This window comes from Choloepus didactylus, chromosome 10 (assembly GCF_015220235.1).
Source record: "Choloepus didactylus isolate mChoDid1 chromosome 10, mChoDid1.pri, whole genome shotgun sequence".
Taxonomy (NCBI): Eukaryota; Metazoa; Chordata; class Mammalia; order Pilosa; family Megalonychidae; genus Choloepus; species Choloepus didactylus.
In genome coordinates this window covers 14,737,888-14,751,758 of record NC_051316.1, presented here as the reverse complement: position 1 = coordinate 14,751,758, position 13,871 = coordinate 14,737,888, and the positions used below count along the sequence as shown (strand labels likewise).

Genomic DNA, 13,871 nt, shown 5'->3' with positions numbered 1-13,871 from the left:
GTATATACACAAACATCTCCTGGATGGTGTCTAGTGATTTCTTCGTGGCCATTTTATTTTAAATCTTTAGTTCATCAGAGATGCCTTTTGATATAGGGTGTGAAACATAGATCTAGACTTATTTATTTATTTCCATATGGCTACCTGTTTGTCCCAGTACTGTTCATTGAATAATTCATTTTACTGCAATGAATGAATTGAATTGCCACATTTGTTATATGCTACATCTGTATATGTATTTGGATTTATTTATGGACTCCATTATCTTTTTACTGGTATCTGTATTAATATGACACTATTGAACTGCTACAGTCAAACTTTATACTTTATTTCCCTAACTTATGAATTGCATTGGCTATTCCTGCATGTAAACACTTCAATATAAAATTTGAATGATCTCATTTTACCTAGGGGTTTATTTAGCAAAAGTGCACATCTTTATAATATTGAGTCTTGAATATCTAAGGGATTAATTCAAGCTTTCAATTATGCCCTATAATGATGTTTTGAATGTTTCTTCACATATATTTTGGAACATTTCTTGTTAATTTCTTTGTTTCTTATACTATTAAAATGAGGGCCCATTTTTACTTTATTTCTAACTAATTATTTTTTATGGCAAAAAAAACTACTGATATTTGAAATTACCCTCATAGGGAGGCACATTACTAATTCCTCTTAATGCTTATTTTTTTCAGACTATTATTAGTTTTCAGGAAATAATGATAATTTTATTTTATTTCTAATTTTTATACCTCTTACTTTTTTCCCTTTCTCTAATTGAATGAATGTGCATGAGAAGAAAGGAAGGATAAAGACATAGGTAGAAGGGCCTTAATAGTGTTTTTAGCATCCCATGCAATAAGGGTTGAAAAAGAAAGTTACTGCCACCAAAATAAGGGAACCTCAAAGTCATCTTTTCTCAGATCCAGTTATGAAAAAATCAGAAGTGGAAGTCTAGGACTGTATAGAAGCATGAAGAAAGAACAGGGAAAAGAACTATGGAACACTGTACTGATAAAATTGTATGAGACATAAGTTATAAGACATTTGTTCATCTTTGGCTGATGATTTGCATCAGGTCCTTAGATGTATTTGTACAAGGGTGTCATGGTTTCCTGGGGCTGTCATAATAGAGTAGCACAAACAAGATGGCTTAACAACAGAAACTGATTGTCTCACAGTTCTGGAGGCTAAAAGTCCAAAATCAAGGAGTTGGTAGGGCCATATTTCCTTCAGAGTCCATAAGGAAGAATCCGTTCTCTTACCTCTTCTCCCGTGTGGTGGCGACTGGCCATCGACGGCATTCTCAGATATTTCATGGCACTCACTTCTCTATCTCTGTCTGTATGTCTGTCTGCGGAGTGTCCAAATTTCTTCCTTCTTATAAGGACACCAGTCCCATTGGATTAAAGACCCACCCTACTGCAGGATGACCTTCTTTTAACTTGCCTAGTTCCTTCTGTGATGACCCTATTTCCAAATACAGCCGCATTCTGAGGTACTGGGGATTAGGGCTTGTGGTTTTAAGCCGTTATGTTTCCCAGAAAAGGCTATGTTCTTTTTTTTTTTTTTTTTTTTTTAATTCAGTTTTATTGAAATATATTCACAAACCATACAGTCATCCATGGTATACAATCAACTGTTCACAGTATGATCATATAGTTATGCGTTCATCACCACAATCTATTTATGAACATTTTCCTTACATCGGAAAGAATCAGAATTAGAATAAAAAATAAAAGTGAAAAGAGAATACCCAAACCATCCCACCATCCCACCCTATTTGTCATTTAGTTTTTACTCCCATTTTTCTACTGATTTTTTTCAATTTTTTAACTTTGTTTATCAAAAAATTAAAAACAAACAGGCAAACAACAACCAAAAAAAACCCAACAACATTTCAAACAAAGCAATGGATTACAGAAAACAAATAACCTAAAATAACTACTTTGCTTCCAATATGTTCCTACCATACCCCAAGAAAATTAATAAACCCTGTCCAAACAGAGGAGTAAGAAAAACAAATAATCTAAAATAACTACATTGCTTCCAACATGTTCCTACCATACCCCAAGAAAATTAACAACCCCTAAGAAAACAAAGGAATAAGAGAAAAAAAAAAAAAACCTAAAATAACTCTATTGCTTCCAACATGATCTTACTATATCCAAGAAAGTTTACAAACCATAATCATTCCTGAGCATTCCCATAACATTGAGATTACCCTCCATAGTTTATCTGTTCTTATTAGATTATCATTCCCCCTCCACTAATTGGTATCTCTAGGTCCCCTACATTCTACAGTATAAAACATTGTACATTTTTCACAAAATTCACATTAGTGGTAACATACAATATCTCTCTTTTTGTGCCTGGCTTATTTTGCTCAGCATTATGTCTTTTTTTTTTTTTTTTTTTTTTTAATCTTCATTTTATTGAGATATATTCATATACCACGCAGTCATACAAAACAAATCGTACTTTCGATTGTTCACAGTACCATTGCATAGTTGTACATTCATCACCCAAATCAATCCCTGACACCTTCATTAGCACACACACAAAAATAACAAGAATAATAATTAGAGTGAAAAAGAGCAATTGAAGTAAAAAAGAACACTGGGTACCTTTGTCTGTTTGTTTCCTTCCCCTATTTTTCTACTCATCCATCCATAAACTAGACAAAGTGGAGTGTGGTCCTTATGGCTTTCCCAATCCCATTGTCACCCCTCATAAGCTACATTTTTATACAACTGTCTTCGAGATTCATGGGTTCTGGGTTGTAGTTTGATAGTTACAGGTATCCATCACCAGCTACCCCAATTCTTTAGAACCTTAAAAGGGTTGTCTAAAGTGTGCGTAAGAGTGCCCACCAGAGTGACCTCTCGGCTCCTTTTGGATTCTCTCTGCCACTGAAGCTTATTTCATTTCCTTTCACATCCCCCTTTTGGTCAAGAAGATGTTCTCTGTCCCACGATGCCAGGTCTACATTCCTCTCCGGGAGTCATATTCCACGTTGCCAGGGAGATTCACTCCCCTGGGTGTCTGATCCCACGTAGGGGGGAGGGCAGTGATTTCACCTTTCAAGTTGGCTCAGCTAGAGAGACAGGGCCACATCTGAGCAACAAAGAGGCATTCGGGAGGAGACTCTTAGGCATAACCATAGGGAGGCCTAGCCTCTCCTTTGCAGCAACCGTCCTCCCAAGGGTAAAACCTGTGGTAGAGGGCTCAACCCATCAAACCACCAGTCCCCTATGTCTGTGGTCATGTTAGCAACCATGGAGGTGGGGTAGGCGAATACCCCTGCATTCTCCACAGGCTCCTCAAGGGAGCAGTACATCTTTTTTTTTTCCTTGTTTTTCTTTTCTTTTTTTTTTTTTTAACTTTCCCTTCTTTTTTAAATCAACTGTATGAAAAAAAAGTTAAAAAGAAAACAAACATACAATAAAAGAACATTTCAAAGAGACCATAACAAGGGAGTAAGAAAAAGACAACTAACCTAAGATAACTGCTTAACTTCCAACATGTTCCTACTTTACCCCAAGAAAGTTACCTAATATAGCAACATTTCTGTGAACTTGCTCCTACTGTATCCATCAGAAATTAACAGACCATAGTCATTCCTGGGCATCCCCAGAACGTTAAATAGCTTATCTGTTCTTCTTGGATTATTGTTCCCCCTTCCTTAATTGCTCTCTATTGCTAGTTCCCCTACATTCCACATTATAAACCATTTTTTTTACCTTTTTCAAAGTTCACATTAGTGGTAGCATATAATATTTCTCTTTTTGTGCCTGGCTTATTTCGCTCAGCATTATGTCTTCAAGGTTCATCCATGTTGTCATATGTTTCACGAGATCGTTCCTTCTTACTGCCGCGTAGTATTCCATCGTGTGTATATACCACATTTTATTTATCCACTCATCTGTTGAAGGACATTTGGGTTGTTTCCATCTTTTGGCAATTGTGAATAATGCTGCTATGAACATTGGCGTGCAGATATCTGTTCGTGTCACTGCTTTCCGATCTTCCGGGTATATACCGAGAAGTGCAATCGCTGGATCGAATGGTAACTCTATATCTAGTTTTCTAAGGAACTGCCAGACTGACTTCCAGAGTGGCTGAACCATTATACAGTCCCACCAACAGTGAATAAGAGTTCCAATTTCTCCACATCCCCTCCAGCATTTGTAGTTTCCTGTTTGTTTAATGGCAGCCATTCTAATCGGTGTTAGATGGTATCTCATTGTGGTCTTAATTTGCATCTCTCTAATAGCTAGTGAAGCTGAACATTTTTTCATGTGTTTCTTGGCCATTTGTATTTCCTCTTCAGAGAACTGTCTTTTCATATCTTTTGCCCATTTTATAATTGGGCTGACTGTACTTTTGTCATTGAGCTGTAGGATTTCTTTATATATGCAAGATATCAGTCTTTTGTCAGATACATGGTTTCCAAAAATTTTTTCCCATTGAGTTGGCTGCCTCTTTACCTTTTTGAGAAATTCCTTTGAGGTGCAGAAACTTCTAAGCTTGAGGAGTTCCCATTTATCTATTTTCTCTTTTGTTGTTTGTGCTTTGGGTGTAAAGTCTAGGAAGTGGCCGCCTAATACAAGGTCTTGAAGATGTTTTCCTACATTATCTTCTAGGAGTTTTATGGTACTTTCTTTTATATTGAGATCTTTGGTCCATTTTGAGTTAATTTTTGTGTAGGGGGTGAGGTAGGGGTCCTCTTTCATTCTTTTGGATATGGATATCCAACTCTCCCAGCCCCATTTGTTGAAAAGACCATCATGACTCAGTTCAGTGACTTTGGGGGCCTTATCAAAGATCAGTCGGCCATAGATCTGAGGGTCTATCTCCGAATTCTCAATTCGATTCCATTGATCTATATGTCTGTTTTTGTGCCAGTACCATGCTGTTTTGGCAACTGTGGCTTTATAATAAGCTTCAAAGTCAGGGAGTGTAAGTCCTCCCACTTCGTTTTTCTTTTTTAGAGTGTCTTTAGCAATTCGAGGCATCTTCCCTTTCCAAATAAATTTGATAACTAGCTTTTCCAAGTCTGCAAAGTAGGTTGTTGGAATTTTGATTGGGATTGCATTGAATCTGTAGATGAGTTTGGGTAGAATTGACATCTTAATGACATTTAGTCTTCCTATCCATGAACATGGAATATTTTTCCATCTTTTAAGGTCCCCTTCTATTTCTTTTAGTAGAGTTATGTAGTTTTCTTTGTATAGGTCTTTTACATCTTTGGTTAAGTTTATTCCTAGGTACTTGATTTTTTTAGTTGCTATTGAAAATGGTATCTTTTTCTTGAGTGTCTCTTCAGTTTGTTCATTTCTAGCATATAGAAACATTACTGACTTATGTGCATTAACCTTGTATCCCGCTACTTTGCTAAATTTGTTTATTATCTCTAGTAGCTGTATCATCGATTTCTCAGGGTTTTCTAGATATAAGATCATATCATCTGCAAACAATGACAGTTTCACTTCTTCTTTTCCAATTTGGATGCCTTTTATTTCTTTGTCTTGCCGGATTGCCCTGGCTAGCACTTCCAGCACAATGTTGAATAACAGTGGTGATAGCGGGCATCCTTGTCTTGTTCCTGATCTTAGAGGGAAGGCTTTCAGTCTCTCACCATTGAGTATTATGCTGGCTGTGGGTTTTTCATATATGCTCTTTATCATGTTGAGGAAGTTTCCTTCAATTCCTACCTTTTGAAGTGTTTTTATCAAAAAGGGATGTTGGATTTTGTCAAATGCTTTTTCAGCATCTATTGAGATGATCAATTGATTTTTCCCTTTTGACTTGTTAATGTGTTGTAATACATTGATTGTTTTTCTTATGTTGAACCATCCTTGCATGCCTGGAATAAACCCCACTTGGTCATGGTGTATGATTTTTTTAATGTGTCTTTGGATTCGATTTGCAAGTATTTTGTTGAGGATTTTTGCATCTATATTCATTAGTGAGATTGGCCGATAGTTTTCCTTTTTTGTAGCATCTTTGCCTGGTTTTGGTATTAGATTGATGTTAGCTTCATAAAATGAGTTAGGTAGTGTTCCATTTTCTTCAATGTTTTGAAAGAGTTTGAGTAAGATTGGTGTCAGTTCTTTCTGGAAAGTTTGGTAGAATTCCCCTGTGAAGCCATCTGGCCCTGGGCATTTATTTGTGGGAAGATTTTTGATGACTGATTGGATCTCTTTGCTTGTGTTGGGTTGGTTGAGGTCTTCTATTTCTTCTCTGGTCAGTCTAGGTTGTTCATATGTTTCCAGGAAATTGTCCATTTCCTCTACATTATCCAATTTGTTGCCATACAGTTGTTCATAGTATCCTCTTATAATTTTTTTAATTTCTTCAGGATCTGCAGTTATGTCACCTTTTTCATTCATTATTTTGTTTATAGGGGTCTTCTCTCTTTTTGATTTTGTCAGTCTAGCTAGGGGCTTGTCAATCTTGTTGATCTTCTCAAAGAAACAACTTTTGGTGATATTTATCCTCTCTATTGTTTTTTTGTTCTCTATGTCATTTATTTCTGCTTTAATCCTTGTTATTTCTTTTCTTCTACTTGGTTTAGGATTGGTTTGCTGTTCATTTTCTAGCTTCTTCAGTTGATCCATTAGTTCTTTGATTTTGGCTCTTTCTTCCTTTTTAATATATGCGTTTAGTGCTATAAATTTCCCCCTTAGCACTGCTTTTGCTGCATCCCATAGGTTTTGGTATGTTGTGTTCTCATTTTCATTCGTCTCTATATATTTAGCAATTTCTCTTGCTATTTCTTCTTTAACCCACTGATTGTTTAGGAGTGTGTTGTTTAACCTCCAGGTATTTGTGAATTTTCTAAGTCTCTGATGGTTATTGACTTCTAATTGTATTCCATTGTGGTCAGAGAATGTGCTTTGAATAATTTCAATCTTTTTAAATTTATTGAGGCTTGTTTTATGTCCCAGCATATGATCTATTCTGGAGAAAGTTCCATGAGCACTAGAAAAGTATGTGTATCCTGGTGATTTGGTATGTAATGTCCTGTATATGTCTGTTAAATCTAATTCATTTATCAGATTGTTTAGGTTTTCAATTTCCTTATTGGTCTTCTGTCTGGTTGATCTATCTATAGGAGAGAGTGATGTGTTGAAGTCTCCCACAATTATTGTGGAAACATCAATTGCTTCTTTCAGTTTTGCTAGTGATTCTCTCATGTATTTTGTGGCACCTTGGTTGGATGCATAGACATTTACGATTGTTATTTCTTCTTGCTGAATTGCCCGTTTTATTAGTACGTAGTGGCCTTCTTTGTCTCTCAAAACATCCCTGCATTTGAAGTCTATTTTATCTGAGATTAATATTGCTACACCTGCTTTCTTTTGGCTGTAGCTTGCATGAAATATTTTTTTCCATCCTTTCACTTTCAGTTTCTTTGTGTCCCTGTGTCTAAGATGAGTCTCTTGTATGCAACATATTGATGGTTCATTTTTTTTGATCCATTCTGCGAATCTATATCTTTTAATTGGGGAGTTTAATCCATTTACATTCAACGTTATAACCGTGAAGGCATTTCTTGAATCAGCCATCTTATCCTTTGGTTTATGTTTGTCATATTTTTCCCCTCTGTCTATTAATATCCTTTATTGTACCCATACCGAATCTCTTTAGTACTGAACCTTTCTCCAGTCTCTCTGTCCTTTCTTTGTTTCTCTGTCTGTAGGGCTCCCTTGAGTATCTCCAGTAGGGCAGGTCTCTTGTTAGAAAATTCTCTCAGCATTTGTTTGTCTGTGAAAAATTTAAGCTCTCCCTCAAATTTGAAGGAGAGCTTTGCTGGATAAAGTATTCTTGGCTGGAAATTTTTCTCACTCAGAATTTTAAATATATCGTGCCACTGCCTTCTTGCCTCCATGGTGGCTGCTGAGTAGTCACTACTTAGTCTTATGCTGTTTCCTTTGTATGTGGTGAATTGCTTTTCTCTTGCTGCTTTCAGAACTTGCTCCTTCTCTTCTGTGTTTTATAGTGTGATCAGTATATGTCTCGGAGTGGGTTTATTTGGATTTATTCTATTTGGAGTTCGCTGAGCATTTATGATTTGTGTATTTATGTTGTTCAGAAGATTTGGGAATTTTTCCCCAACAATTTCTTTGAATACTCTTCCTAGACCTTTACCCTTTCCTTCCCCTTCTGGGACACCAATGAGTCTTATATTCAGACGTTTCATATTATCTATCATATCCCTGAGGTCCATTTCGATTTTTTCAATTTTTTTCCCCATTCTTTCTTTTATGCTTTCATTTTCCATTCTGTCATCTTCGAGGTCACTGATTCGTTGTTCAACTTCCTCTAGTCTTGTACTATGAGTATCCAGAATCTTTTTAATTTGGTCAACAGTTTCTTTAATTTCCATAAGATCATCCATTTTTTTATTTAGTCTTGCAATGTCTTCTTTATGCTCTTCTATGGTCTTCTTGATTTCCTTTATCTCCCGTACTATGGTCTCACTGTTCATCTTTAGTTCTTTGAGTAGCTGCTCTAGGTGCTGTGTCTCTTCTGGTCTTTTGATTTGGGTGCTTGGGCTTGGGTTATCCATATCGTCTGGTTTTTTCATATGCTTTATAATTTTCTGTTGTTTTTGGCCTCGTGGCATTTGCTGAACTTGATAGGGTTCTTTTAGGATTTGTAGACCAATTGAAGTCCTTATCTCTAATTTATCAGATCTACAGCTTCGTGGAGTACACTTTCTGTAACTAACCAGCAGGTGGCGTCCACGAGCCACCTGTTCTCCACAAGCCAGTTCTCCCCTGCGTAGCCTTTTTGGTGAGTGGGGGAGTGAGTCTTGTGGGGTCCAATTGGTGTACCAAGCTTGCGTGTGTAGTTGGTGTTGCCTGCCCTGTATATGGGGCGTGTTTCTGGGCAGTCAGGGAGGGGGGGTGGCTCTAACAATCAAATCTCCCTGGTGATCCTAGAGTTTTAAAGCTGCTGTGATAGTCTAATCCTTCAGTTCAATCCTGCCACAGTTTGTCTCTGCCGCTGACCCACAAGTCCTTGGTATTGGCATATGGCTCCTGAGACTTGCACGTGGGCCCCTCTTCCAGGCCGTGCACCCCGGGTCCTCTGTTGAGGGATGACTGTGCTATGTCACAGGTGAGTGCCAGGGCAGTTCTGGGCTGCTGGGCTGTGTGGGGAGGCTCCCACTCTGCTGAAATGATGGCTGAATGGGGCTTTGTTAATTCACACTGCTCTACCTTCCCAACTCTGGGACAATCAGCTGAGGTTGCAGGGAAGGCTAATGTCCACGCCCAGTTTTGTGGTGTGTGCCTGTTATTTGAAGCACTTCCGTCACACTGGGTTGTCTGGGGCAGCTCTGGCCTATGGGGCTGGCGATGGGCAGGAGTGTTTCCTGTCCACCAGGATGATGGCTGTCAGCGGACACCCCCCTTTTCTTGGGAAGTTGTGGTGTTTAGTGAATTTTCTCAGCCACTGGATTATTGCGTTTTGTCTCAGAGCTCTCCTAGTTCTGCTCTTGACTTGACCTGCCCAAATAGTAAGTCTTTGAAGCTTTCTGTATTGGGCTTCTTAGAGTAATTGTTTTAGAAAAAGAAAAAAGGATAAAAAAAAAAAAAAAAAAGGGCCCTCCTCAGAGATCTAATGGGTTATTGAAATGCTAAGAGACAAAGCAACCAGGGCCATTAAGGAATGGTCCACAGGGCAGAGAGATCAGCTTTTCTTCGGGATTTGCATATGCGCCTCAGGGCCCTTCCCCGTTCTATGTTCACCAGAACTCCAAAAATCCTCTGCTTTTATTTTGGATTTTTTCATGTTGTTTTTCTTCTATGCCTGTCTCCTCTCTGCTGGGCTGGCTGCTCTCAGATTCTCTGGTGTCTGGTCTCAGTCTATCTATGTTTGGAGTTTGGATCAGTAGAATGAGTTTCTGATAAGAGCTGCCACTGCAGTTCTCCCTTCTCCTTCCCAGAGCTGACAGCCCCTCCTCCCCCGGGACTGAGCCTCGCAGGGAGGGGCGCGGGTCCCCTGGCCGCAAAAACTTACAGATTTCGCTGATCTCAGCAGTTCCACGTTTTCATGAGTGTTGTATGAAGTATGCCCAAAGTCAGATTGCTCTGTGGTGTCCAGTCCACGCAGTTCCTGGCTTTCTACCTACTTTCCTGGAGGAGTAACTAAAACATACAGCTCACCAGTCTGCCATCTTGCCCCGCCTCCCCCCGGCTATGTTCTTTTAATCCATTCCTGTGGGTTTAGACCTATTATGGGTGAGACCTTTCGATTAGGTTGTTTCAATCGAGATGTGACCCACCTCATTCAAGATGGGTCTTAACCCTCTTACTGGAGTCCTTTATAAGAGATTAAATTAAGAGAAACTCACAGAGAAAAGCCCTGGAGAAGCTTAGAAAGGAAGCACAGAAAACAGAGAGGGAGCCACTGAAGCCAGAAGCTGAAAGCAACACAGTCCAGGAGAGAAGGACCAGCAGATGCAGGCCATGTGCCTCCCCATGTGACAGAGGTGTCCTGGATGCCAGCACCTGTCCTCAGAGTCCAGGTATCATCCCACTGATGCTTTGAGTTAGACATTTTTATGTCCTAAGAACTGTACCTTGTAGGTTAATAAATCCCCTTTGTAAAAGCCAATCCATTTCTGTTGTATTGCATTTTGTCAGCTTTAGCAAACCAAACAGGACTGCAACACATCTTCTTTGGGGGGACACAATTCAATCCATAACAGAGAGTATCAAACACAATCTCATTTTTGCTTTGATGTTTTTATCTACAAATTATTTTTAAGCCATTTGGAAAAAACAGAACAAGATCAACCATTTACATTGTATTAGCATCAATACATAACGCATATATTTCTGTGGCGACAGTTTGTATATATGAGCAAAACAAGATAGAGGTAAAACAAACAAACTGCCCATGTTTCAATAGCAAAACTGTGTGATAATGAAGAGGGAAAAAATAATAACAAAATTACAAAAAGAGGAAAAACGACAACACTGAAAACCCTTGCTGGGCACTTGTTTTATGACAGGCACTGACCCCATTTCTTTAAATAGAATATCTCATTTAATTCACACACACACTCACACACACACACACACACACACACACACACACACACACACACAAATACAAATATGTCCATTATGTCCAAGCTAGGGCTTACAGAAGTTCAATTGCCCAAATCCCCAGTTGATAACTGATTCTTATTTTCAAAGCCAATTCTGTGTAACCCTAAAGCCCCAGCCCAGGCCCTAATCTAGTCCTAAAATGTATGCATTGAAATTTCTATGATATTTAAGAAATCACAAATATTGGTCCCAAACCAAAATAATTTTTAAAACTCCATTAATAAAAGCAAGCTGCTAAAAGATTAATTTAAATAGAACACTCAGGAAAGATTAAACAAAAAAGCACAATCCAATCAAAGAAAATATGCTCACAGAGGGACATTTCTACAGATGTACACATAGCATTTCTATCTAAAAAGGAAAACTACATCAGGGAGCCTGCTCTAAGAAACTCAGGTGCCTCCTGACTTTCACATAGTGTTCACTAATTAAATGTTTTATATTAAAAACTTGACATTCATACCCGAGAGCTCTTTGTTTTGCAAGCAGCTGGGCAAGATCAGCTTCTGGTGGTTGGCTTGTTTCCTAAAGCCATGTTCTGTTTGAAAAACCTGGTGAAAAAGTTCATAATTCAAAAGAAGATCACTATGGACTCCAGAATCTGCTCTACATCTCCTGGGATCCATGAAAGTGCAGACAGATAGGAATATAAATGATAAGCTAAAAGGGGAAATAAGCTAAGAGGGGAAATATTCACAATCAAGAAGATTTCTCTCCACTGAAGAAAACAAGGATTTTTTTCTAGCTGGTTGCAGGGAGGGAGGTGGGGAGAAGTTGTTGCATGATTAATATGTCCATAAAGACTTTGAAATCACTGCTATTCTCAGATGAGATTTACTTTGGAAGCAACACATGTGACTTCCACAAGGCACACTTGGTTGTTCAAAATAGGTACAATCATATACTTTCATGTAAACTAAGGTCTTTATTTGTTGATCACCTTTCCCCTTTCCTTTCATCATTTAGCCAGACTGAGAAGACCATCCCAAGCATAATTATATTTGTTTTTAAAATGTGAAAATTACATTTTACTTAGAAGTGTTTAAAAGCAATTAAACTCTAATTTCATTTATTGCTGTGCCAGAGTCATTAGTGACCTATAAAAAATGCCTAAAGAATCTAGGAAACCTACCAACATTTAAAACAAGGTTTGATAAACTTATCTTGAAACAGCATGAACTAGGAGTGTCTAGAAATAAATTACTGACAATAAAGAATTAAGAAACTCTTCTGGGTTGCCACTTTGTAAGGCAGGATGATGACTGTTCAAAAGCCAACATTATTAGTTTATAAGAGCAATATGATTAAAATTCATCTTACCCTAATACTACCAAACATCTATTTTGTCTTATGCAGGTAGAGCATGAAGAAGAATTTCAAACTCAAAAAAAAAAAAAAAAAAAAGAAGAAGGAAAGTCTGAGCCTTGTCAAAAACTTTCAGGGCTAATTTAAAGAAAAGTGTCAAGAATAAAAGAAGCTGGTCTATTTTGCTCATGGTATCAGGTGATAACAAGTGTAAGAAGCCTGTCTAGTGGAAATGGATCAATCTTTTTATGCCTCCTAGTTCCATTTAATACTCGGCTTCCATTTAAGATGAGTGAGTGTGAAAAAATGGATGCTGAAAACTACAAGGAAGGTTATAAGACCAAGTCTAGTTGATTCCTTTTCTTAGAGAATTTGGTCCCAAATTGTTTGTAACAGACACCACATGGGGAAGCAGTAGAGCTTACAATTGCCTCTGTAATCTGTGCTACCCTCTAATCCCCTGTTTATCTAAGAAAATGAGAATATCTAATACCAGTCAGCCCACTCAGATCCTCTTTCCAAGGAATATGACATTTGAATACAGAGAAGCAGCAGCTCAGAAGGCAGGAGGCTTCCTAGAGTCGCCAACAACTGAAACATTCTTCATCCCATCTTCTTAAAACTCAGATGCTCACAAGTTTCTCTGAACTGTGAGCTATCTTAGCATCTTTTTTTTAATAGAAATTGAATTTGACAACATTAGTTTCTGTTGTTTATATCAAAAGAAGCTTAATGACTATTGTGTACTAAATAAATAATATTATATATTTCTTTTAAAGCTATGTCTCACCTAACTCTGCCATATTCCATTGCTGTTTCATCAGAGACAGCATTTTCATGAAGCATATCTTAATCATCTTATATACCAGTTCAGTGACCACTCCATTGTAGAGAACATTAAAGCTGTAATGTTGATGAATATGACTTGACATGTGCTATTTATATGACTACACTTTTAATCGTCTACTGGCCTGCTATCCTCACCCTGCCCCCAATTGCATGTTAATTTTGCAAAGCAAGGGATTAGGAAGCAGAGATACAGAAATGAAAAAGCCATAGCCACAGCCTCCAAGGAGCTTAAGGCTTAAGTGAAAGAATTTACACGATCTGAGTAAGGGATGAATGGATGTAGGAAAAGAGAAATAATGTGAGAAGAATAAAGTGCCAAAGGACAGAAAAGGAAAAGGATGTTTACGATGGCTCAGTGGAAAAAGTAAGAACTTGTGAGTGAGGCCATCAAAATTGGGCTGGGTTTAACAGGGATGGAGGAACATTCCACAGAAAATCCCACAAGTAAAGGCATGAGGGCAATGAACACATGAGGAGTTGGTTAAAGGCTTTCACAGATCCCCAATTTGGCTCCATCTTCATGGTCTCACTTTGAGACATCCTTCTTGTCCCTTTCCCTCAGCAGGTAGGTGACTCTCCTGT

General features: G+C 38.1%; 1 protein-coding gene across 1 annotated transcript in view; it reads left to right on the top strand.

Moving 5' to 3' along the window:
- LOC119505250 overlaps nt 1-12,574 on the top strand; it is a 64,961-nt gene extending 52,387 nt beyond the window's left edge. Inside the window, exon 9 of the mRNA XM_037797891.1 lies at nt 12,492-12,574. Within this exon, the coding sequence (XP_037653819.1) occupies nt 12,492-12,502 (11 nt within the window). The 3' untranslated portion in view covers nt 12,503-12,574. The remainder of the gene's footprint in view (nt 1-12,491) is intronic.
- The last annotated feature ends 1,297 nt before the right edge of the window (nt 12,575-13,871 follow it).